Consider the following 25,618-nt stretch of genomic DNA (forward strand, 5'->3'; position numbering starts at 1 on the left):
GGACAATGTAATAATGTTCACGGATACTGTTAAGGTGTCTTCAAGCAAAGCATGGGAAAAAAAGGGGGTGCTCAAAAGCTGGACCACTTGGGTCTGTTTATACATGTGTTTGTTTGTTGTGGTCTTGGGGACTAACTTAGGGCTCCAAGCATGCTAGATAAGCACTTTACCACTGAGCCATACTCCCAGCCTCCCATGCCCCACCTCTCCCCTTCTTGAGACAGGGTCTCTCTATGTAGCCCTGGCTGTTCCAGAACTATGTAGACCACAGAGACTTCAAACCCAGGGATCTGCCAGTCTCTGACTCCTGAGGGCTGAGATCTAGGTGTGTGCCGCCACACCTGGCTTTGCCTTTGAGTTTGCAGTCTAGGCTGCCCTCAAACTCTTGATCTTCCTGCCTCAACCTCTCAACTTGTTGGAATTACAGAGCTGCACCGCAAAGACCTGGCTCCCACCTGGGTTTCAGTCCTAACTTCTCCACTCTGGGGCTGAGTGACCTAACTTTTGCGAGCCGTCCAGTTCTCTGTAAGTTGAAATAGTGAGAGGGTTGTTGCTCTCCAGAGAGGAAGGGAACAGCATTTATAAGGGCTGAGACATGATGGGTCTTATGTTTTCAGGGGTCTCTAAGCAGTTGAGTTGGCTAGAATGACGAAGAAAGGCTGTAAATTCAATGATGAGACTCGGACGAGAGGGAGGCAGGGGCCAGAGCACACAGGCACAGGAACTTTTCTGTGAAAATACCAGGGAGCCAATAATTGCTATATTGAATGGTGCATGGTGCCAGCTGCAGGTGGACATGGGGTATGAGGTCCCCCTGGAACTCAGGAGCCCACAGTCGTGTCCTTAGGGAGGAGTGGAGCAGCCATGAGGACAAAGGGACACCAAGGACACCATGTGGCCCGCTGTAGGATGGGGCTGTTAGGGGACAGTGGGGTCACCTAGAAGAGCAAGTACCAGGAGCAGGCCTGGGGTTGGTGCCCAGCCCATGGAGGGACACTGTGTGTTAAGAAGCTATGAACACCAAGGAAAAGGCGTTGGGTCCCTGACACTGAACTCCAGAGAGAACAGGAAGGAAAGGGTCTGGTGTGTGGGATGAGAGAGACGTTAGTGTCGTAGTGTCCCTGGATTGGACTATTATTAGGATCCTGCATGGCTCAGGCTGGGTCCGCAGAGGGTGGTCCCAGGAGGACCACTTCTACCTCTCTACATCCCCTTCTGTCCCACAGGATGTCCTGTGTTTACGGAGGTGGCCTGGGCCGATGCCACCCCCATGAACTCAGCTTCCCATGACCACACCTCTTGGGTTAGAGAAAATGAAACGCAGAGAGAGGAAGACAGACAGAGATAGAAAGAAAACAAAAGAGGAAATAGGCATAAGGACAGACACAAGGGCCAAGACCAAGACAGACACAGAGACATCATTCATGAGTCACAGCAAGGCAGGAAAGACCATGTAGGAAAGATGGACAGACACCACCAGCACAATCATCCCAGGACTCCTGGGAGTGAGACAGAAGGGTCACAAGGTCAAAGCCAGCCTGAGCTCCAAAGCAAATCCCTCACTCAGAAGCAGGTAAACACCTGGATGTGGTGGCTCGTGACTGTAGTCCCAGAATTTCCACAGGAGGATCTCTATGGTCTTGAGGCTAGCCCGTGCTACATAGTGAATTCAAGGAAAGCCTTAGCTGACAGAGTCCCTGTCTCAAAAAAACAAACCAACAACAAAAATGTCAGCTGACATGAAGTCTCTTTATTTTTTCACACTTACACTTTCTTTATTGGGGAGGCTACATGTGTCATGGTGTGCATGTGGAGGTCAGAGGACAGCTTGCAATGGTTAGTTCTTACCTTCAACTACATGGGTCCTGGGGCTCAAAAGAAGGTCAAAGTCTTTAGCTACTGAACCATCTTGCTGACCCAAGCAGCAAGTCTTTTTTTGTCTCTTGCTTTGTTGTTTATTTTATTTTGGGTTGATACTGGATCCTACTGTGTTGCCCAGATTGGTCTCTAACCCCTAGACTTGGCCAAGTGATGTTCCTGTCCCAGTCTCTATAGCACTGGAACTTCAATGCGAGTGATTGAGCTCACCATGTCTGTTAGCTAAAAGACAGAATGCTAAGGGCCACGGGCAGGACTCAACAGCAGAGCACCTGCCTAAAATCCCCAGTGAGGGAGCGGCAGAGGCTCAGCGATAGAGTGCCAACCTAGCATTTTAAGGGCCTGGGTTCCATCATTATTACCACAGGGGATCTGGGGGAGGGGTGTGCAGAAAACATTTGAAGCCTGGCGTGGTACCTATACAGCTGTCATCCCAGGACTCCAGAGGCCAAGACAAGAGCCTCTTCATTCATTTCAAGGCCAGCCTGGGTTAGAGTCTCTAAGAAAGACTAAGTGCCCTTGTCTGAGATGGAGAACGGTGATCGAAGGCTCCTGAGATGGTTCAGCAAGTAAAGGCATCCATCGTCAAGCCTGATGGCCTGGAATCTGCAGGAGAAAAGAACCCATTTCTGAATGTTGTTCTATGATTTCCACACGGACACTGTGGTGTACACGCACACACACCACCACCACCACCACCAACAACAACAACAACAACAGCTCCATGCAACAATAAATACACATTTTTTGAGGAGGGGCTAGGCTCTCCTTCAACTTGGTAAGCCAGACTTTGTTGACTACCATGGGAGGCCTTACCCACTCTGAGGAGTGGATGGGGACAGAGTGGGAGGGAGGTGAGGAGGAGGGAGAAGGGGAGGGAGGGGGAACTGGGGTTGGTATGTAAAATGGAAAAAATTTTAATAAATAAAAAATAAATAAATAATGTTTTAAAAATACACATTTTTTAGAGTTTGAGGGAAGCCACGCAATGGTAGTGCACGCCTTTAATCCCAGCACTCAGGAGGCAGAGGCAGGCAGATCTCTGTGAGTTCCAGGACAGCCTGGGCTACAGAGTGAGTTCCAGGACAGCCAGGGCTACACAGAGAAACTGTGTTGAAAAACAAAACCAAACAGTGACAATAATAATAACAAAAACAACAACAAAGAAAAACTTGAGGCAAGTGGTGAAGCTGGACATGGTGGCATACACCTTTAATCAAAGCACCAGTCGCAAAGGCAGGTAGATCTCTAAGTCTGAGCCAGCCTGGTCTAAATATTGAGTTCCAGGCCAGCCAGGGCTACATAGTAATGCCCTAGGAGAGCTCCACTTTCTGAGAGAAATGGAGAGGACAGCATGTCCTAACCTCTTTCATTTTTGTTGGTTGTTTTGGCTTTTGAGACAGGGTTTCATGTAGCCCAGGCTGGCCTTAAACTCAGAATATAGCTCAGGATGATCTTGAACTGCATATGTATCCTCCCATCTTCCTTCACCTCCTAAGTTCTGGTATTGTAGATAACTGCTGCTACATCTGCCACAGTGAATGCTTGTGGTAGGAACGCATGAACAAACGCATGTCTGGGTGTTTCTATGACGACATGAGAGAGAGGGTACAGTTAAGTGAGGGTCTTATGTTCATCAGCAACCACCCCCTTGTTTCCAGGATGGTGCTGGCTAGATTCTGGCCACACCCTGTTGCTTGGTGCCTGGCAGAGCTGGAAGGCATTTCCCAGAGCTCAGCACATTCCAGCCTCCCCTGGTGGCTTAGAGTGGGCAGGGGGCATTTCACAGAGGAAGGGGGTGGCCTCAGCATGCTAGGATCCTGCCACCCTGTTCTTGACCCCATAACCTCAGCATGGGCCCAGTCCCTCCATATGGGTTGTCAGGAGGGTCCACAGAGAGGCCACCCTAGCCAGTGTGAGGGACCAGGGTGCAGCCCTGGGACCTGGATGGACAATGGGGCAGAAGCTGCTGACTATAGCTTTGGAGGTAATCCCCCAGCCTCAGCCTGGCCCCAGCTCTGGTCCTTAGCTCAGAGAGCTGAGAGCATCAGAGGCAGCAGCCTTGTGGGTGACAGAGGCATGTGGGGGTATCTGTGTTTCCTCTGCCACGCCCGGGGGTCTGGTGAGTCAGGGCAGCTGGGGGCAGGGCCAGGGGGTCAATGGAGTTGGGGGTGAGGCCTTGAGGCATTGGTTTGAGAGCTGGGCCGGCCTGGCTTTATGTGTGTGATACAGTTGTTGCTGTGTGTGATCTTTGAAAGTTACTGTCCTTCTTCAATCTCCTTATCTGTGAGTTGGCAAGCCAGAGGACTGAGGCTGGAGTCAGCTCCATCATCTCCTCCTTGGGTACTTACAAACTGAACGTAATGAGCCCGCCCTGAGGCAAAGGCAAAGCACTGGACCCCAGCATATAACTTGGGATATAGAAAGGATCACCCTAAGCAGTGATTTTATTAAACAATAAACTGGAGTTCTACTGTGCCCAGTCTATGATAAAGGTTCAAAGCCCCCGCCCCTTCCTTCCCAGGAGAGACTTATCTAGTCCTCTTATTTTGTTGCTGTTGTTTGTGTTTTTGAGATCTTATCTCTTGAGCCTGGCCTCAAATGCAGTAAGTAGCCAAGGGCTATGCAAAGAGACCTCGAAAAACAACAACAAAAGTAATTCCTCCAGCTTGCCACTTATTTATTTATTTTATATTCTTTGTTTTATTTATATAAAACACTTTTGTGAGCGTTTTTAGAGACAGGGTCTCACTATGTAGCTCTGGCTGACCTAGAACTCCCACTGTAGGCCAGGCTGGCCTCGAACTCCCGAGTGCTAGGATTAAAGGTGTGCGCCTTTTTTTGAAGTATGTGTTTTTATCAGTCTTAATAAGTGTAAGAGTGTACAGACAGATGGCTGACGAGGCCAGAGGTATTGGAAACACCAGAACTGAAGTTACTAGCGGCTGACCACACATGGGTCCTCTGGAAAAACTGCAAGCCAGCTCACCTGCTGAGCTCTCTCTCCAGTCCTTAGTTCTTAATTTTTCTTTTCTCAACTACAGTTATTTGTGTGTGCATATGTGTCACAGGGTGTGTGCTTGTGTGTGGGGAAGTCAGAGGACAATTTGCATGCGTTGGCTCTTCCCATCATGTGGGCCCAGCGACAGAATTCAGGTCCTCAGGCTTAGTGGCCAGGGCCTTCATCTGCAGAGCGGTCTCACTGGCCCCCAACTTAGGTTTTAAAACCCATTTGACTCCATGACAACATTCAGAGGTAAGAATAGCGTTCTTACCACCCCTATTTCAAAGACAAAGACATTGAGGCCCAGAGATGCCCCGTGATTGCTGAAGTTCCCACAGCCAGGAGTGCCTGAGCTGGGATTTGAACCCACAGTATCAGGGAGAGGGTGTAGGAGATTGTCTTGAGAGTTTCAGGGACTATGTGGGCCAGGCCAGGGTCCAGGAGCTAGAGATGGTTTGGGTGGGGTGCTGAGTCTCCTAGTGGGGCTGGTATGCAAATTCTTGAACCAGGGCTTGTGGGGAGGCCTGGGCTCTGGCAAGGGAGGGGTTGGTGTTTCCATATCACCACCCCCTGCAGAAGGATGTAGCCCAGAGAAGGGGATGTTTGTTCCCTACCACCCACCCTCTGGTGATGTCACAGCAAGGGAGCCAATGGCCAAGCTCCCCCCTCTTCCTCCCCCTTCCCATTCCTTTTTCCTCCCAGCCCAAGGCTGGAGCTGAACAGACAGACCAGGAGCTCTGCAGGTGTCTGGAGGCTGAACGGTAAGAAACAATCAGAAACAATCAGCTGGCCAGGCTGAGTAGCCCTGGGACCACAACCTAGGATTCTGGGAGGGCTGGGAGGGGAGAGTGACAGAGGAGTTAAAATCATGGGGTTTGGAACCAGGCTTTGAGTTCAAATCCTATCTTCTCCTCAGGATGGGTGGTGGTCTTTGATCTCAGGTAGTCCAGGCTAGCCTCCAATTTATATGGCTGAGGATATGTTTGAACTTCTGGGCCTCCTGTTTGCAGCTCCCACAGGCATGCACCACCATGCTGAGTGTCTGTGGTGCTGGAGATGGAATGCAAGGCTGCATGCATGCTAGGCACGGCTCTACGAGCTGGTCTCTTTCCTCTGTAGCCCTTCCTTCATTTTTTGTTTTGTTTTGTTTTGTTTTGTTTGTTTTGTTTTTTGAGACAAGGTCTCAGGGTCTTTGTACAGCTTGGGCTGAACTCCTGACCACCCTCTTGTTTTAGTCTCGTGAGTCCCGGGTTTGCACAACTACACCTGGCTGGGCAGCTTTAGGTAGGAGACTTCAACCTTTGTCTCCACTTTGCCATCTGTGAGATGGGCAGATGGAGGCCCCCTCGCCTGGCTGGGGGAGTATGTGAATTGCTGGGAAAAAGTTCTTAGTCTTTGAAAATGGGTGCTGGAGAGGTAGCACTACCCCATTGGTAGGAGGCTGGACTCAAGCTAAAGTTGGTGCCTCAACTTTAAGTTCCCCGTTGGTTCAGAGGACTTGGGGGTGCTGTGGTGCAAAGTCTGGATATGGAAGACAGGTGTAGTGGTTCATGCCTGTAACCCCAGCACTTAGAGAGACAGGAGTTCAAGGACATTCTCAGCTATATAGGGAGTGTGAAGCCAGCCTGGACGACCAGGAGACACTGTCTCAAACATACACACATGGATGAATCTGAGAAACAGATGTATAGCCCTCTCCCTCTGTACTCTCTGTTGTTGGCAGAAACTAGTTTATATTAGCTGAGCACTTACCATATATAAGGAATATTCAAAGTATCTGTTGGCTCAAACTTTCGAATCTACTGTGTGTGTCTGTGGTGTGTATGTGTGTGTGTGTGTGTGTGTGTGTGTGTGTGTGTGTTTAAGACAGACTGGCTGGCTTTGAACTCACCAAATAGCTCAGGCTGGTTTCCAACTCACAATCCTGCAATCTTAGCTTCTCAAGTGCTGGGATTGCAGGCTGGCACCATGCCCACGTATCTACTTTTATTGGATACATACATCTTACAGTTAAGAAACTGAGGCCCCCAAAGAGAAGGATTTTTCCATGAACTCAGACTTAAGTCCTGGAGCTGGGACAACCTAAGGGGCCACAGGCTGCACTACCTAGGCATCTCCTCCCAGCTGCATTATATGGCCTTAGATAGTGCCCAGGGGTCAGGGTGAGCTGGACCCAGCCTAGCTTCCATTGCTGAGGGCAGCAGATCACAGGTGGCTTAGGGAAGTCAAGGCTCTGAGTGGGCGGAGTCACATGCGGTAGACAGCAGCTCCTGGGGGCAGGGAGCCAAGACGGGCAGAATCCTTAGCGGGGCCGTAGTCCATAGGATGGTATCTGCCTCCTAGCCACACTAAGGGCTTGAACAGCATCTAAAATGGACGAATAGATGTAGGCCTGGTGGTATGAATCTGTCATACCCACTTCAAGGCCAGCCTAGGCAACTTAGGGTGACCCTGCCTCAAAATGAAGGGGAGAAGGAAGGCTGGGATATGTTGGAGAACATAGATCAGTTGGTAGAGTGCTCGGCCTAGTGTGCAGAAGGCCAAGGGCTTGATCTTTAGCATCCTATGAAACCTGGTGTGATTGAGCCTGTCATCCCAGCACCAGGGAGGTAGAAGAAGGAGGATCGGGCTGGAGAGATGGCTCAGAGGTTAAGAGCACTGACTGCTCTTCCAGAGGTCCTGAGTTCAATTGTGAGCAACCACATGGTGGCTCACAACCACCTGTAATGAGATCTGGCGCCCTCTTCTGGCCTGCAGTCGTACATACTGTATACATAATAAATAAATAAATCTTCAAAAAAAAAAAAGGAGAAGGAGGATCAGGCTAGCCTGAGGTAAGTGAGATCCTTTCTCCCCCACTCCCCCCCCCCCCAAAAAAAAACAACAAAGAAAGAAAAACAGAGGGCTCAGAGGTAACTCATATCTCAGTAGTAGAATGTTTGGCCAGCAACCATGAGGCTCTGGGTTCAATGCCCAGCATTGAAAAAAAAAAAAGACTATTTTATATATATCTTTTTGTTTTATATTTTGAGACAGGGTTTCTTTGTGTATCCCTGGCTGTCTTAGAACTCACTCTGTAGACAAGGGTGGCCTTGAACTCAGAGATCTGCCTGCTTTTTTTTTTTTTTTGGTTTTTCGAGACAGGGTTTCTCTGTATAGCTTTGGAGCCTGCCCTGGAACTCACTCTGTAGCCCAGGCTGGCCTCGAACTCACAGAGATCCGCCTGGTTCTGCCTCCCGAGTGCTGGGATTAAAGGTGTGTGCCACCACTGTCTGGCTAAGACATTATATTTCTATACCTTAACATATAGTAAATGCTCAAGAAACAGGGTCCTTGAAACATTTGGAAGGATTTCAAGCTTATGCTAGGGTGGTGCCTCAAGAAACAAGCTGTTGATATCCAGAAAGTTCTGCCTGGCCGCAATTCACCAGGAGGACTCCCTCTTCCTGTGACATATACCAGGGACTCCCAGGAAGCCTGTCCCCAACTTCCTTACCTAGTGGGATGGGCAGGTCTGAGAACAAAGAGTGCCCGTGGAGGGTGCATTTCCCTCGGAAGCTGCCCTCACTCCTGCCCAGGAGCTGGGCGTGTGGCTCAGGAAGGGCTCAATGGCCTAAATATAACCTGGGCTGGGCAGCTGTTCCGGGCCAAGATGAAAAGGGAGGGCATGGCACTGTCTTTCTCCTGCTCTGTCTAGACTCCCTGTGTCACGTTCCTGTGTAGCCTCACTGCCTGGGCCCAGAGCAAGGAGAATGTGGCCTATACCATGCTCCTTGATGTCTGCCACTATGCCAGGCCTAGGTTCCCCCACAAACCTTATTGACTCTCCTTTGGATTTGGATTTTTTTTTTTTTCCAGACAGGATCACATGCTGTAGCCCATGCTGACCCAGAACTCATTATGTATTCCAGACGGGCCATAAACTATAACTCTTTCTGCCTACCATTCCTGATGTTCCAAGTATTTTTGAGACACAGTCTCATGTAGCTCAGGCTGCCTTCGAACGTCATAGTCCTGTTTGATTACAGGATTCTTCGACCACACCCCAGTTTATGACATTCTGTCTTCAACTTTCCTTTACTTGCCAGTAAGATAGGGGCCCATGAGGCTGCCTAGGCCAGGCCTGGCACTAACAAGGTCCCTCTGGAGTTTATTTAATTTGACTCCTCTCGCCCACCTCAGCTGTTGCCGGTAGCTCTGCAGCTTAGGCCTTGCCATTGCAAGTTAGGAAGAGAGTAGAGGTCAAAGGCATAGGTCTTTACTCCACCTCATCCTGGCTATTCAACCCTAAACAGGTAACATCTTCTGTCCGAGCTTTGATGTCTGACTTTGCAACTAACATATTCAGGGTGAATTCCAGGTCTGTGGTTGTCCGCACACGGCCTGTTTCACAGGGAAGCCATCGTGGGGGAGGTCTTCAACTTCTGTGCAGGAGTTGAGGGCTCACAAGGGAGGCTAGGCTTGGACACAGACTCTAAGATCTTTGGTAGTTGCTGACAGGAGTCCTCAGACTCTTTGAGGGGCAGTCAGTAGAGTGGTTACAGCTCCGGGGTGTGTGTGTGTGTGTATTTCAGGTTTGTCTAGGCCGGCCAATTGTGGGCTAAGTTTGCTGTTTTTGATACCCAGTTTCATGTGGCTGGCCCATGAAGCTAAGGATGACCTTGAATGTCTGATCCTCCTGCCTTTACCTGCCAAGTGCTGGGATTATACTTGTGTACCACCAAGTTTATGTAGTGCTGGGAGGTTGAACCCAGGGCCTTTATGCATGCCAGGCAAGCACTCTACCAACTGAGCTCCTCTGCCCCAGTGGTGAGCTATGAAGGGCCATTGTGCAGCGGTTGGTGGGTGGGTGGGTAGGTGGGTGGACAGGGGCAGAATGTGACTGGCACAGCAGACGGGCCATTGTGTAAGGGAATGTGCCACATATGCCTGACCTTTTCCTGTGTAGCAGGGGTTGGCGGGCTGGCATGCCAGGTGGGGGCCAAGCTCAGGGACAGGCCCCTCCTCCGTGCCCCCAGAAGGGCCTGGCTGGAGGCTGACGGCTCTGTGCCTTCTTCATGGGTTGTCTGCCCCACACAGGCACAAGTTCCCTTGGTCTCTCTGAGAGGATATATTTTTCAGAAGCAAAGCAGGTGTCCCGTAAACTAAAACCAGTGTCATATACTTGTAACCCCAGTATTTGGGAGGCAAAATGGGAAGATGAAGAGTTCAATGTCATCTTCAACTACATAGAGAGTTTGAGGCTAACACGTACTGAAAGCATGTTTCAAAACACAAAGGAAGCCGGGAGGTGGTGGCACATGCCTTTAACTGCAGCACTCAGAAGGCAGAGGCAGGCGGATCTCTGAGTTCGAGGCCAGCCTGGTCTACAGAGTTAGTTTCAGGACAGCCAGGGCTACCAGGAGAAACCCTGTCTCAAGAGACAAAACAAATACATGCATGTCCCTGAGTCAAGTTTTAAGAGTTTAACTTAAAACTTAACTCTCTCTTCAGAAATCCTGAACCCATGTGACCTGGATGCATGAAGAGCAGCTAAATAGAAAATTTATTTAAATAAAAATTGTTAAATAAAAATTTATTGTTTGCAATAAAAAAAGAAACAAACAAACAAACAAAACAAAACAAAAACCTCAAAGCAAGGGCTGGGAATGGAGAATGGGTGCCTTGTATGCATAAAGCTCTGGGTTTGACTCCATAAACAGGGAATAAATCAGACACTGTGGGGTTACAAGTATGTGCTAGCAGGCCTGGCTCTGCATTCACTCTTTTGAGACGGTCTCACTGTGTACCCCAGGCTGGTCTGGAACTAACTATATGGCACTTACGGACAAAGAATTGCCAGAGTGGGTACAGGGTCAGGCTCTCAGGAAGCTACTGGGGCACAGGAAGTGATACTACTATGTATGTTGTTCTTCCTAGAGCCCCAGACCCAGGAGGCCCAGGGAGCTAGAGGTGACCCTCAGGTGAGTGCTGGCTGAACCATATACCATTCCCTGTCTTCTCTGGGCCTGTCTGGTGTCTCATGGTCCTTTGTCTCTCTTTGGCAGGCAGCAAGACCTCAAAGGAAGCGTGAAATCCCAGCTAACAGCTGTGCATCACCTCGAGTGGGGCTCCTCTCAGGAGAAAAGACCAGCACCCAGGAAGCGGTGAGAGGCCCTACTCTCTGACTGCCTGATGCCATGCTTGCTCTGAATTCACTGGCAAGCCCCACCTCTATCCCACAATCTCTCCATGCCTCAAACCTCCATCTTGTACCCCCAGGCTCAGCGGCAGCTGCTTCATGAGGAGCTGAAGCTGGTCCTACAGCAGAAGGAGGCGAGGAAACCTGAGCCCCAGGCGACTCTCTGCAGAGCTATGGAGGCCAGGAGCCGCAGCGCTGAGGTGGGTGTCCACAGGCCGTGGTGGGAAGGGGGTATGTTGGGGTTTATCTGGGCCTCAGCGTCCTTACCTGGAAGCTGGAAATAGTAAATGTGAGGGAAGAAATTAACATATGTAAAATGCTCAGCACAGTGTGGGGCATCCAGATAGGTGTGTGGCTTTTATGCCTGTCATCTTAACTTCCAAGCTGAAGGTCATCATGGGTTACAGAACTAGGATCCTGATGACCCAAGTTCAATCTCTGGAAGCTACACAGGAAAAGGAAAGACCCAGTTCCTAAAAATCGATTCCTTTGACTTCTATACACATAAACATACATAAATAAATGAATGTAAACAAAACTTTTAAAAGGAGCCCAGGGGGCTGGGGAGCTGGCTCAGTGGTTAAGAGCACTGGCTGTTTCTCCAGAGGATCGGTTTCAATTCCCAGCACCCACATGGGCCCCACAACCATCCGCAACTCCTGTCCCAGAAGATCTGACACACTCCTCTGACCTCCACACACACCAGTCGGTGTGGCACACAGACATACATGCAGGCAAAATATCAACGAACAGAAAATATTTGTTTTTGCTCTCTCTCCTTAGATCTTTCCTCCCCCCCCCCCCCCCCCACGAGACAGGGTTTCTCTGTAGCTTTGCACCTTTCCTGGAACTCGCTTTGGAGACCAGGCTGGCCTCGAACTCAGAGATCCACCTGCCTCTGCCTCCCAAGTGCTGGGATTACAGGCGTGCACCACCACGGCCCGGCCTCTCCCTATATCTTTAAAAATTAAATTAGAAAATAGCTGGGTGTGGTGGCATAGGCCTCTAATCCCAGCACTTGAGAGGCAAAGGCTGGTGAATCTCTGTGAGTTCAAGGCCAGCATGGTTTCCATACTGAGTTTCAGGACAACCAGAGTCGTGAGATCCTGTCTTGAAAAACAAAAAACAAAAAATTTAACAGAAATATTTGATCAGAAGAAACTAGTATAAGCAGACATGGATACATGCTTATGATCCCAGCATTTGTACTCAAGAGGCTGAAGCAGGAGAACTACTATGAGTTAGAGGCCAACCTGGACTACAGAGTAGGACCCTGCGTCAAAATACCCACTACAAGGAAGAGGTGAGGAAGTATAGTATAGGGTCAGCCTAGAGGACTTGGGGACTCACAGGAGCAAGTCCAGTTCTACACTGTTTTTGCTGTGTAGCCCTAGGCAGGTGACCTAACCACTCTGAGTCCCAGCTTCCTCATTTGAGATGGGCCAATGGTCTCCACCTCTGGGAACTTTGAGGATACACATTTCGGCCATCTGCACAGTCTGGCACCAAGGGAATGCCTCAGTGACTGCAATTGCTTTTCAATTAAATGTTAGCAGAGCAGTTCTACCCTCTTCTATTGGGTGCCGGACTGGGGGGCTCCACTTACAAAGGAGCCTCATTCAGACTGAGGGTGGAAAGTAGGGGGTGTTGCCTGTAGAGCCCTGGGGTGGAATATTTGTTTAATGTGCTGTGTGGCATTAGGTAAGGTACTTTTACTGCCTAGGATTGACTGCCTTCCTGTGACTTCCTAAAAAACATGGAAAAGACCCAATCTTTTCCTGTCCAGAGGGGAGTGAAAGGACCATGCTGTCCCCAGAGCCCACTCCCACTCTCATGTTCCATATTGCCCTGCCCTTGTCCCTTGAGGCCCTGCAGTAGGGCATCTAGTCCAGTCCTGTTTTTCCCTCTCTGTGCTCTGGGATGGGCACCAGTCCTGGCCGGTCTCAATGCCTTGCCCTTGCCCCTTTCATCTGGGCTCGTTCACACCAGAGGCTCTTTCCATATTACCCAACTTTGCAGCACAGTGATAGGCCCAGAGAGTAAACCGTGCACCCCAGATGCACACAGCAGAGTGGTTCCCTAGACAGAATCAGAGCTCTCGCTTCCCCTTCTGGGAAGCAGATGTGAACCCTCTAGTGTGTTTCCGAACAAGGGCCAGTAAATACCACGGATGCCACTTCTGCTGTGGTCACCATTCATTACCCACGCATCCCCATGGTGACTGGATTCCCTCTCCCGGGGGAGTTATGCATGTCTCCGCATGTCAACAGCATTCTCACATACATTCAAACCCACAGGGGGCAAGACCCCATTCTTCCACCTTGCATGGTTTAAGGGTGCCTCCCTTTCTTAGACGCATGCCCTTGTTCTATAGGAATAACTACGATCAAGTGGAATTTCATATGTGTGTTTTGGTTTGTTTGTTTAGTTTTTATTGGGAATGGGACCCAGAACCTTGTGCATGCTAGGCATTGCCTCTACCATTGAGTTAATTCCCTAGGCTAGTATGCAGTTAATAAAGGCCCACTAGGTCTTTAGAATATGAATATGGATACTGGAGTTGGCATTTTGTCTTATACCTTTAATTCCAAGATTTGGGTGGTTGAGGCTGGACTGCCTTGAGCTCCACCTCAGCCTAGGCCAAATGAATCCCTTTCAGAAAAGGGCAGGGGTGAGCATGGTGGGGCACACCTGTAATCAGCATGAGACAGAGGCAGGTAAATCACTGACTTAAAGACAATTTGGTGAATGCAGTGTTTCAGGCCAGCCAGAACCTTATGAGACCCTGCCACAAACAAACAAACAAACAAACAAACAAACTGTCCTTAGGGAGACAGGTCAATGGACCGGAGTTCAGTTTCCAGCATCCACACTGGACTGCTCACAACTAATTGCCTGTGACTCAAGCCTTCCTCTGACTGCCATAGGTATCCATATGCATATGCACATTGATTGCATACACACACACACACACACACACACACACACACACACACACAATTTAAAAAAAAATGTCGGGCATGTTGGTACACATCTTTAATTCCAGCACTCGAGGGTGGATCTCTGAGTTCCAAGCCAGCCTGGTCTACATAATGAGTTCAGAGCAGCTCTGGGCTACATGAGTCCTGTCTCAAAACGAAGAAGGAAGGAGGGAGGGAAGAAGGGAGAAAGACGAATAAGCCACTCAAAGATGCCTCTTAGGCACTTCCAAGCGGCCCCACCCCATGATCTGGCCCTGTCCACCCACCCCCTCCTCTTCCAGCCTCGCTCTTTGTCTCTCTGGACCCCGATCCTCCCGGAGAGCGAGAGGGAGGGTAGAGCAGTTTAACCGCACCACGGGTCCTAGGGAAGGAACGCCATGGCGAGCTCTGGGCGAGTTGCCGTCCTGGAGCGCCATGGCGACCCCTCGCCGTCCCCCGCAGGAGCTGAGACGAGCGGAGTTGGTGGAGATTATCGTGGAGACCGAGGCTCAGACGGGGGTCAGCGGCATCAACGTAGCAGGCGGCGGCAAAGAAGGAATCTTCGTCCGCGAGCTGCGGGAGGATTCACCTGCGGCCAGGAGCCTCAGCTTGCAGGAAGGTGGGCGTGGCCTGGAGAGGGCGGGGCGGAGCTGATCTGCGGAGGCGGAGTTAGGAATCTGCTTTGGGTCGGGGGCCTGGCGAGGGCGCGACAGGGGTGGGGTGGAGCCTGGTGGCATGGTGCGGACTGGACTGACCTGCGTGGGTGTGGTTAGGTATATGCCTAGAGTCCTGGCGGGGATGCAATTGAAACTGGACCCGTTTGCCAGGAGGCGGGGTTAAGGGACTGGGGTGAGGCTTTCCGTGTTCTTTTCCTGAATCCAGCTCCTCAAGCATGCCAGGCAAGGACTCTACCACTGAATTACATCTCTTCACTGTTTGGGGGGCTCGGGAAATTGAGTCAGGGCCTCATGGAGCCCAGGCCCGCATTGAACTCGTCGTCCAGCAATGGATGACTTGACTCCATTTCCCAAAGAGTTAGGATTACAGGCATGCATCACCATGCCCTGCTTTCCAACTCCTTCTTAACTTTTTCTTTCTTTTCTTTTCTTTTTTTTTTTTTTTTTTTTTTTTTTTTTTTGTGGAGTTGAGGATTGAACCCAGGGCCTTGGCAAGCACTCTACCACTGAGCTAAATCCCCAGTCCCCCTTTTTTTAACTTTTTGAGAGTCTTTTTAAGTTGCCTGGTTGGACTTGAACTTCCTGTGTAACCCTGGCTGGGCTTGAACTTGAAAAATAATTATATTATTTTATTTGTATGGATGGTTTGCCTCCATGTACGTCGGTGTGCCTTGTGCCTGCTGTACCTCCGGAGGCCCGAAGAGGGCATGAGATCCCCTGTGAGTCGCCAAGTGGGTGCCAGAATGAAAATGGATCCTCTGGAAGAGCGCACGTTTCTTTCTTTCTTTCTTTTTTTTTTTTTTTTTTTTCGGAGCTGAGGACCGAACCTAGGGCCTTGTGCTTGCTAGGCAAGCGCTCTACCACTGAGCTAAATCTCTAACCCCTTCCCCACCCCCCCTTTTTTTTTGAGAAAGGGTTTTTCTGTGTAACAACCTGGAACTCGTTTTGTAGCCCAGGCTGGCCTGGAACTCACAGAGATTCACCTGCCTCCGCCTCCTGAGTGCTGGGATTAAAGGCGTGTGCCACCACCTCTGGAGAGCACTTTTCTTATCCGCTGAGCTTTCGTGCTAGCTGTTGGCCTTGAACTTTTGATCCTTCTGCCTCAGCCTCGCGGGGAGCTGGGATGACAGACCTGAGTGACCATGCCCAGCTGGCACTGTGATTATTGAAGGCCAGTTCATTGCCTGTGTTGGACTCCCAGAACCCTCGTGATATTTTTGTGTCTCCATATTTTCATCTTTAAATGGGAATAATTAGCACTGACCTCATGAGGTTATTATGTAGTTTAAATGAGTCAGGTTTTGAAAACAGCATACGGCTAAGTGTCACACAGTAAGCGCTATGTAAGTGCTAATTAATGTGTTATTGGGACGGGGAAAGGGGTGGAGCTAACTTGAGGTGGAGAGAAGAGCTTAATTAAATAATTAAATGAAAGATGTTTTAAGAAATATGGATAAAGCTGATTTGACTTACATATTGCACATAATAATTATTCTTTTTAAAGTAATTATTTTTAAAAATGTATGTGTTTATTTTTGTCATACTGGGGATAGAGCCCAGGGCTTTGGGCTTGCTAGACTAATGCTCTATGACTGAACTATGCTCCCAACCACTCAGTGGTGGATTCTAGGCAAGTTTTCTACCAATGAAGTACATCCCTGTTCCATAAGAATTATTTACAAAGCATCTTATTGCTTTGGCTACAACAGTGAACAAGAGCTGAGGAGCTTACAATATAGTGGGGAGACACTAGTCAGAAGGTCAGGACAAGGGCAGTTCGGAAGGGCTCACAAGGACTATGACTTTTATTCTGTGGCATAAGCAGAGGGATGCATCCCCCTCCCCCCCCCCCCCCCCCCCCCGGAGCTGAGGACCAAACCCAGGGCCTTGCGCTTGAAAATCCTCAACCCCAAAGAGATGCATCTTGCTGAGCTGCTTCATTCACAGTAGTCTGACTGATGAGGCTGTGTCGGGAGCAAGATCTATTACAAGATGGCTCTTCGATGAGCTGCTGAGAGATGGTGGGTGCTCAGGCCACAGGTGGACTTGTTGGAAGTGAAAAGAACTATTTGGATCCTGGATATTAATGTGAGGTACGATGAAGAGGCCTCAAAGATATTCCTAGGGATCACTTTTTTGGTTTTTTGAGACAGGGTTTCTCTGTGTAGTTTTGATGCCTGTCCTGGATCTCACTCTGTAGACCAGGCTGGCCTCGAACTCACAAAGATCTGCCTGCCTCTGCCTCTGGAGTGCTGGGATTAAAGGCGTGCATCACCACCAACGCCCCGCTCTAGGGATCACTTTTAGGTGAGGCTGTAGCTCAGTGGTAGAGCACTTGGCTAGCATGGATAAGGCCCTAGGTTTCATCTCTAGCACTCACCAGTTTTTTTTTTTTGTTGTTGTTGTTTTTGTTGTTGTTTTTGTTTTGTTTTGTTTGTTTGTTTGTTTTTACCTGAGGATACTTGTTTGGAGAAAGACGTGGTGTGGGTAGTTTTTTTTTTTTTTTTTTTTTTTTTTTTTTGTTGTTGTTTGTTTGTGTGTTTGTTTTAAAACTCAAGGACAATTTTACTTCAGACTGGGAGAAAAACACCAAGGCAAGCTGTAAGTCTTAGCATTTGCTGAGAGGAAGAAGTAGAAGGGAGAATGTCAGGCCTTTTGAGTTAGGGTCCAAGAAAGTAGTTAGTAAGGAGTCCTGTGGATAAAGGGGTCCAGGGCAAGAGTGAGAAAGCACTGTCATGGAAAGCATGCCCAGGCCCCGAGAAGACTAGAAATGGAAGAGAAGGAAAAGTCACCGGGCTCTCAAGGGCTGCACGCAAGAAGTCCGCCCCAGCCTCCCAAGGGTTGCTGGGATGACAGGCATGCACGACCACCAGACCCATCAATTTTGGACCTCTTAAATCGGAGCTGTCTCTTGCACACCTGGCTGGGTGTGGAGGGACAGCTGGGTAGACAATCCACCCTACACACCTGAGAATTCAGCCTCTGAAAGTTTAGCTAATCAGAGACTGAAAATATTTGTGTGTGGTGGGGATGGTGTCATACTGAACACGTCTGCACTTTTTTCCTTGTCATTATTCCCTAGACAACACAGCTGAGGGGCTAGAGAAGAGACTCAGCATTTGCTGGTTGTGCAGAGAACCTTGGTTCAGTTCCCAGCACCAACATGGTGGCTCACAACTGCCCCTTACAACTATTTCCAGGGGGTCTCATGCCCTCTGGCCTCTGCACTGTCATACATGGAGGCAAAATATTTATACACATAAAGTAAGAATGAATAAATCTTTAAAAAACAAAGGAACAGGCCTGGCGGTGGTGGTGCATGCCTATAATCCCAGCACTCAGGAGGCAGAGCCAGGTGGATCTCTGTGAGTTCGAGGCCAGCCTGGGCTACCAAGTGAGTTCCAGGCACAAAGCTACTCAAAGAAACCCTGTCTTGAAAGACCAAAAAAAACAAAACAAACAAACAAAAAAAAACCCAAAACCAAACAAACAAAAAGGAACAACTATTTATATAGCATTTACACTGTAGCAGACATAATCTGGAGCTGGGCCTGGTGCTGGCCTGTGATCCCAGCAGCCCTTGGGAGTCTGGGGGAAGAGAATCATGAGTTTATGGATCACATAGGGAAACTTTGTCTCAAAAAATAAACAACTGTTTAAGAGTCTAAGGTAGGAGAATGGAAACTCAAAGGTCTTCCCAGGCAACTTAGTAACATCCTGTCTCAAAAACAGTGAGAAGAGGACTCGGGCTGTGGCTGAGGGCTTGCCTAGAGTCAGCAGGAGCCTGGGGATGTGGCTCGGCGGTAGAACATGAGTCCAGCATGCATAAGGCCCTGGGTTCAATCTCTAACACCATTAAAAACAAGGTTTTGAGGCCGAGAGCTGGCTCAGCATCTAAGAGCGCTGGTTACTCTTCCAGAGGACCCTGCCTCTTTTCTTTTTCCCTTTTTCTTCTGAGACAGGCTTTCTCCGTGTAGCTTTTGCTGCCCTGGAACTCGCTCTGTAGACCAGGTTAGCCTCAGACTCAGAGATCCACCTGCCTCTGCCTCCAGAGTGCTGGGATTAAAGGCGTTCACCACCACACTTGGCACCTAGAGACGGTTTAAAGCACAGGGAGAATGTGTATAGGTTTTATGCAAATACTATACCTGTTTATATGAGACTTGCATATTCATAGTTTTAATATCTGGGGTGGTTAGTGCTCCCAAAAATTCCCTGAAGAGATTGGGGGGGGGGGCTTTTATAAGTGTGGAAAAGAGCATTCAAGGATAAAAATGTACACTTGATGTTAGAAGCAGACTTTTTTTTTTTTAAAAGACTGGGTTTCTCTGTGTAGTCCTGGATGTAGACTTCTCTCTGTAGACCAAGCTGGCATCCAACTCACAGAGATCCTCCAGCCTCTAAGCTCCCAGTGCTGGGATTTAAGCCTTGCATCACCGCCGCCACCGCCACCCCCATCCCCCCACCCCCGCTAGAAGTAGACATCTTACAAGCTTTACAAAATTCCCCAACTGGGACACCATAGTCCAAGTAGTCAGGAAACTGAGGCAAAAGGATTGATAGTTTGAGGCCAGTCTTGGATTGGTAGTGAAAGAGAGATCAAGAGCAGCCTGAGCTACACAGGGAAAGCCCAGCTTCAGAAAACCAAAAGGAAAAAAATGAGGGCTGGAGAGGTAGCTCAGTGGTTAAGACACTGTACCCAGCAGTTCCCCAGCCCTCTCACCGGGCAGTTCCTGTAATTCCACCTCTAGGAGATCTGAAGCTCTCTTCGGGCCTCTGTGGGTACCACCATATATCCACACCCCACACACACAAATAAAATAAACATTAAAACACACATAGTAAAAAGTGTTACAGGGGCTGCAGAGATGGTTCCGTGGTTAAGAGTGCTTGCTGCACTTCCTGGGGACCGAGTTCAGTTCCCAGCACCCATGTCACATGGTTCACAGCCGCTTGTAACTCTGGCTATAGGGTGTGTGATGCCCTCTTTTGGCCTCAGAGAGCACCCACATAAACAAGGCATACATACACACAGACATACATTAAATGCAGGGAGATAGCAAGGGTGGCAACACACTTCTTTAATCCCAGCGGCTGAGAAGCAGAGTCAGGTGGATCTCTGCTCATTTGAGGCCAGTGTGCAGACAAAGATAACTCAAGGTCCGAATCCTCTGCCAGTGTGCCCTTTGCATGTATTTGTAGTACTAGAGATTGAACCCAGGACATCCATCATGCTAGGCAAGCATTCTCTATAGGAGAGGTACAGCTCTAGTTCCAACAGTGCGTTTTCATGAGTTCAAGAACATGGGGAAAGGAACCATCCACAGAGGGCAAGGAACTGCCTGCCGTATAGGCTATCAACTTTAGCAATGGCGGCAAATGCCTGTAATCTTAGCACTTGAGGTGGAGGCAGAAGGATCTGAGGTTTAAGATCATCCTCCTCTATATATTGTAAACTGAACTACACGAACCCCATGTGGGCGCTCATGGATGTTACTTTTTGATTCTGATCTCACAAGGAACCCTCTGATTGATGAGGCTGGAATAAGAAGGTGGAGAGGCCTGAGTGGATTGGTTCAATCTGGAAAGGGGCGGGGCCCAAACCGATGGAACCAGCTTCGTTCCTAGAGCCCTTACCTCTGAGATTTCCTCTCTCAAGCCAGTGGCCAACATGAGCAGGGTCAAACCTGGGCCTCTCTGGGCTGACTCCTACGGAGTGGGTGTGCCTCACTGTGGGAGGAGTCAGGAGACACTCACTCCCCGCCCACCTCCACCTTGCTTGCAGGGGACCAGCTGCTGAGTGCGCGAGTGTTCTTTGAGAACTTCAAGTATGAGGACGCGCTTCGCCTACTGCAATGCGCCGAGCCCTACAAGGTCTCCTTCTGCCTGAAGCGCACTGTGCCCACGGGGGACCTGGCGCTGCGGCCCGGGACGGTGTCTGGCTTCGAGATGAAGGGCCCGCGGGCCAAAGTGGCCAAGTTGGTACGCGTGCTTAGCCCGGTCCCGGCCCAGGACTGCCCCAGCGACCCGGTCTCTGCGCCGTAATTCCTGCTCCCTGACATCGTGGCCCAGTTTGTCCCTTTGTCTGGTCACTAACCCAACACTAATCCGCCCTCTGCCCCTTGTTCTCTGCTCCTAAACTCCACCCCCTGGGAGGAGGATGCGCCTATCAGAAGGTGGCTTGCACCCATCCCCACGATGGGAACCAGGCTCATTAGGGTCACAGAATCCTCCTGGAAGGCCAGATTCTAGCCTAAGGGCAGTTGGGTTACGGAGTGACTCAAGTTTCTTTTCCTTTCTGGGTCCCAGTTTCCCCATCTCTGCAATGAGTATGTTGGGGGAAATCCCTAAATAAAGGCCTGGACTTTTTGGGTCCCTATTGCTGCCACCCCTGTCCATTCTAAATGCTGTCATTGCCTCCCTGGGGGAAGTGATAGGCAGGAAGGGGGATGATGTTTTGGGGGATACATCCCCAGCCTGGTATAATACTAGGTGGGGTGTTTCTTTCTGTCCACTCCCAGCCTCCCACTGTCCCACAGCCTCCTCTCTCCTTCCTTTCTCCTCTCTCCTCAGAACATCCAGAGTCTGTCCCCTGTGAAGAAGAAGAAGATGGTGCCGGGGGCCCTGGGGACCCCTGCAGATTTGGCCCCTGTCGACGTCGAGTTCTCCCTTCCCAAGTTCTCCCGACTGCGTCGGGGTCTCAAAATCGAGGCTGCCAAGGGACCAGTCCCAGCCGCCCCTGCCCGCCGCCGTCGTCTCCAGCTGCCCCGGTTACGGGTCCGAGAAGTGGCTGAAGAGGCCCAGGTAGCCCGGATGGCGGCGGCTGCTCCTCCCCCAAGGAAGGCCAAGGCAGAGGCTGAGGCAGCCACAGGAGCTGGGTTCACAGCCCCCCAGATAGAGTTAGTTGGGCCCCGGCTGCCAAGTGCTGAGGTGGGTGTCCCTCAGGTGTCAGCTCCCAAGGGAGCCCCATCAACAGAGTCAGCCAGCGGCTTTGCCCTTCACCTGCCAACCCTTGGGTTAGGAGCCCCAGCTGCACCAGCTGTGGAGCCCCCAGCCATAGGAATCCAGGTTCCACAAGTGGAGCTCCCCGCCCTGCCCTCTTTACCCCCTCTTCCCACACTTCCATGCCTGGACACCCAGGAGGGGGCTGCAGTGGTGAAAGTCCCCACCCTGGATGTGGCAGCACCTTCCGTAGGAGTGGACCTGGCTTTGCCAGGTACAGAGGTGGAGGTCCAGGGAGAGGTACCTGAGGTGGCCCTGAAGATGCCCCGCCTCAGTTTTCCCCGCTTTGGGGTTCGAGGGAAGGAAGCTACTGAAGCCAAGGAGGTCAAGGGAAGCCCTGAGGCCAAAGCAAAGGGTCCCAGACTTCGAATGCCCACCTTTGGGCTTTCGCTCCTGGAGCCCCGGCCCTCTGGCCCCGAAGCTGTTGCTGAGAGCAAGCTGAAGCTCCCCACCCTCAAGATGCCCTCTTTTGGCATTGGTGTGGCTGGGCCCGAGGTCAAGGCACCCAAAGGGCCGGAAGTGAAGCTCCCTAAGGTTCCTGATGTCAAACTCCCAAAAGTGCCTGAGGCAGCCATTCCAGATGTGCGACTCCCCGAGGTACAGCTGCCCAAAATGTCAGAGGTGAAACTTCCAAAGATCCCTGAGATGGCCGTACCTGAGGTTCACCTTCCAGAAGTGCAGCTGCCCAAAGTCCCTGAGATGAAAGTCCCAGAGATGAAGCTCCCGAAGGTGCCTGAGATGGCGGTGCCTGATGTCCGACTTCCGGAAGTTCAGCTTCCCAAAGTGTCAGAGATGAAGCTCCCAAAGATTCCTGAGATGGCGGTGCCCGATGTTCACCTCCCAGAGCTGCAGCTGCCCAAAGTGTCAGAGATGAAACTCCCAAAGATGCCTGAGATGGCGGTGCCCGATGTTCACCTCCCAGAGTTACAGCTGCCCAAAGTGCCAGAGATGAAGCTCCCAAAGATGCCTGAGATGGCGGTGCCCGATGTTCACCTCCCAGAGCTGCAGCTGCCCAAAGTGTCAGAGATGAAACTCCCAAAGATGCCTGAGATGGCGGTGCCCGATGTTCACCTCCCAGAGCTGCAGCTGCCCAAAGTGTCAGAGATCAAAGTGCCTGACATGAAACTTCCTGAAATGAAGCTTCCAGAAATAAAACTCCCCAAAGTGCCTGAGATGGCAGTGCCTGAGGTCCACCTTCCCGAGCTGCAGCTGCCCAAAGTGTCAGACATTCGGCTACCGGAACTTCAAGTGTCACAGGTCCCAGAGGTACAGCTTCCCAAGGTGCCGGAGATGAAGTTGTCCACGGTTCCTGAGGTTCAGAGAAAAGCGGCAGGAGTGGAGCAGGCAGAAGGGACTGAATTTAGTTTCAAGTTGCCCAAGATGACCATGCCCAAGTTGGGGAAGGTGGGCAAGCCCAGTGAGGCAAGTATTGAGGTTCCAGGGAAACTCATGACACTTCCCTGTTTGCAGCCAGAGGTGGGCAGTGAGGTGGCCCGTGTTGGTGTCCCTTCCCTCTCTCTGCCCTCTGTGGAGCTTGACTTGCCTGGGGCCCTAGGCCTGGAAGGACAAGTCCAAGAAGCCCCCTCAGGCAAAGTGGAGAAGCCAGAGGGCCCCAGGGTGGCAGCGGGTGTTGGAGAGGTGGGTTTCCGGGTGCCCTCTGTGGAGATTGTAACTCCACAGCTGCCCACGGTTGAAGCTGAGAAAGAGCAGCTAGAGATGGCAGAAATGAAGGTGAAACCCACTTCCAAGTTCTCTCTGCCCAAATTTGGACTTTCGGGGCCCAAAGTGGTCAAGGCAGAGGTGGAGAGGCCTGGGAAAGCCACCAAGCTGAAGGTATCCAAGTTTGCTATCTCACTCCCCAAATCTCGAGCGGGGACAGAAGTGGAAGCAAAGGAAGCTGGGGAAGCAGGGCTGTTGCCTGCCCTGGACCTGTCCATCCCACAGCTCAGCCTGGATGCTCATCTGCCCTCAGGCAAAGTGGAGGTAGCAGGGGCTGATAGCAAGGCCAAAGGGCCCAGGTTTGCTCTGCCCAAGTTTGGGGTGAAAGGCCGGGACTCTGAGGCTGAAGTGCTAATGGCGGGGGAGGCTGAGCTTGAGGGAAAGGGTCGAGGCTGGGATGGGAAGGTGAGGATGCCGAGGCTGAAGATGCCATCTTTTGGGCTGTCCCGAGGGAAGGAAGTAGAAATGGAGGATGGACATGTTAGCCCCGGGGAAAAACTGGAGGCCATAGCTGCACAGCTTAAGATCCCAGAGGTGGAACTGGCCACCCCAGGAGCTCAGGAGGCAGGGGAGGTTGCAGGTGGAGTGAAACCATCAGGCCTGCAGGTGTCTACCACTAAGCAAGTGGTTGCAGAGGGCCAGGAGGGAGTGCTGAGGGTGCCCACACTGGGCATCTCACTGCCCCAGGTAGAACTGGCCAGCTTTCGGGAGGCAGGCACTGAGATTACAGCCCCTTCTGCAGAGGGCACAGCAGGCTCTATGATGCTGGAGCTGCCTGGAACCCAGGTGGCAGGGGGTGATCTGTTAGTGGGTGAGGGCATCTTTAAGATGCCCACAGTGACAGTACCCCAGCTAGAGCTGGATGTGGGGCTGAGCCACGAAGCCCAGACTGGTAAAGAGGCCAAGAGTGAGGGTGCATTGAAGCTGACGTTGCCCACGCTAGGAGAAGGAGGCAGAGAGGGTCCTGAGCACCAGGACCCCAGGGCCCAGCGCACCTTCCAGCTTTCGTTGCCTGACGTGGAACTCACTTCACCAGTGAGTAGCCACGCTGAGTACAGAGTGGCAGAGGACGATGGCGATACGGGACACAAACTCAAGGTTCGGCTGCCCCTGTTTGGTCTGGTGAGGGCTAAGGAAGGAATAGAAGTCGGAGAAAAGGCTAAGAGTCCGAAGCTCAGGCTGCCCAGAGTGGGTTTCAGCCAAAGTGAGTCTGTCTCTGGAGAAGGCTCTCCAAGCCCTGAGGAGGAAGAGGGTGGTGGGGAAGGGGCTTCGGGTCACCGGGGTCGGGTCAGGGTCCGATTACCTCGTGTAGGCTTGGCTTCCCCTTCTAAGGTCTCTAAGGGACAAGAGGGTGAAACAACCTCAAAGTCCCCAGTTGGGGAGAAGTCACCCAAATTCCGCTTTCCCAGGGTGTCGTTAAGCCCCAAGGCCCGGAGTGGGAGCAGGGACCGGGAAGAAGGTGGATTCAGGGTCCGATTGCCCAGTGTGGGGTTTTCAGAAACAGCAGCTCCAGGCTCCACAAGGATTGAGGGAACCCAGGCTGCTGCCATCTGAAGCCCTGGGCAGGTGTGGATTCCCCTCTTGCCTTCCTTCCCATCCACCAGCCCAACTCCCCGTTTTGTGTGTAACATCACTAGCACTAACCCTCAGAGGCCCCAAGGTGGGCAACTGACTCAGGCAGAGCCAGGGGCCTGTGCCACCTCGTCAGCAGAAGTGCCTGTATACCAAGCCAAGCTTTGTGAATAAAATAATTCAAAAGTTGCCAGGTGTCCTGGTTCCTGTGTGTGTGTCTGTGTGTGTGAGAGAGACGAGGTCTCCTTCTCTGTGCTCCCCCACAGGCTCATACAATGCTAGTCGAGCTCTCCTGGGGGACCCACTGCCCTCTGCAAGTGGGCTTTTGCCCATCTTTCTCTTTCCATAAACAAGATGTTATTTTACTTTTGGAGGCCTGGGAATTGAGCTTCAGGGCCTTCGTGTATGCTAGGCAAGTATTCTACCCCAGAACTGTTTTTAAAAAACATTTTTAACTGATTACTTTATGTGTATGTGTGTTTTGCCTGTATATCATATGTATGTCGAGTGCCTATGGAGGACAGAAACTCCAGACACTTGTGAGCCACCATGTGGGTGCTAGGAATTGAACCCAGGTCCTCTGGGAGAGCAACAACTACTTACTACTGAGTCACCTCCCCCGACC

The 25,618-nt window shown here is 50.9% G+C and overlaps 1 protein-coding gene across 1 annotated transcript; it reads left to right on the top strand.

Moving 5' to 3' along the window:
- The first annotated feature begins 11,236 nt into the window (after nucleotides 1–11,236).
- On the top strand, nucleotides 11,237–24,975 carry Prx (periaxin). The gene is made up of 4 exons (XM_036181926.1): nucleotides 11,237–11,263; nucleotides 14,486–14,642; nucleotides 20,486–20,682; nucleotides 21,274–24,975. Exons 1-4 carry the CDS (start codon nucleotides 11,237–11,239, stop codon nucleotides 24,973–24,975), a joined length of 4,083 nt encoding a protein of 1,360 aa, XP_036037819.1.
- Nucleotides 24,976–25,618: the final 643 nt, after the last annotated feature.

This window comes from Onychomys torridus, chromosome 1 (assembly GCF_903995425.1).
Source record: "Onychomys torridus chromosome 1, mOncTor1.1, whole genome shotgun sequence".
NCBI classification, from domain to species: domain Eukaryota; kingdom Metazoa; phylum Chordata; class Mammalia; order Rodentia; family Cricetidae; genus Onychomys; species Onychomys torridus.

Bases quoted from the DNA above. Each gene is read 5' to 3' on its own strand.
- Prx (XM_036181926.1), top strand. From the start codon at position 11,237: ATGGAGGCCAGGAGCCGCAGCGCTGAG. The intron at 14,643-20,485 runs GTGGGCGTGGCC...CCTTGCTTGCAG, and splicing joins GAGCCTCAGCTTGCAGGAAG to GGGACCAGCTGCTGAGTGCG. The intron at 20,683-21,273 runs GTACGCGTGCTT...CTCTCTCCTCAG, and splicing joins GGGCCAAAGTGGCCAAGTTG to AACATCCAGAGTCTGTCCCC.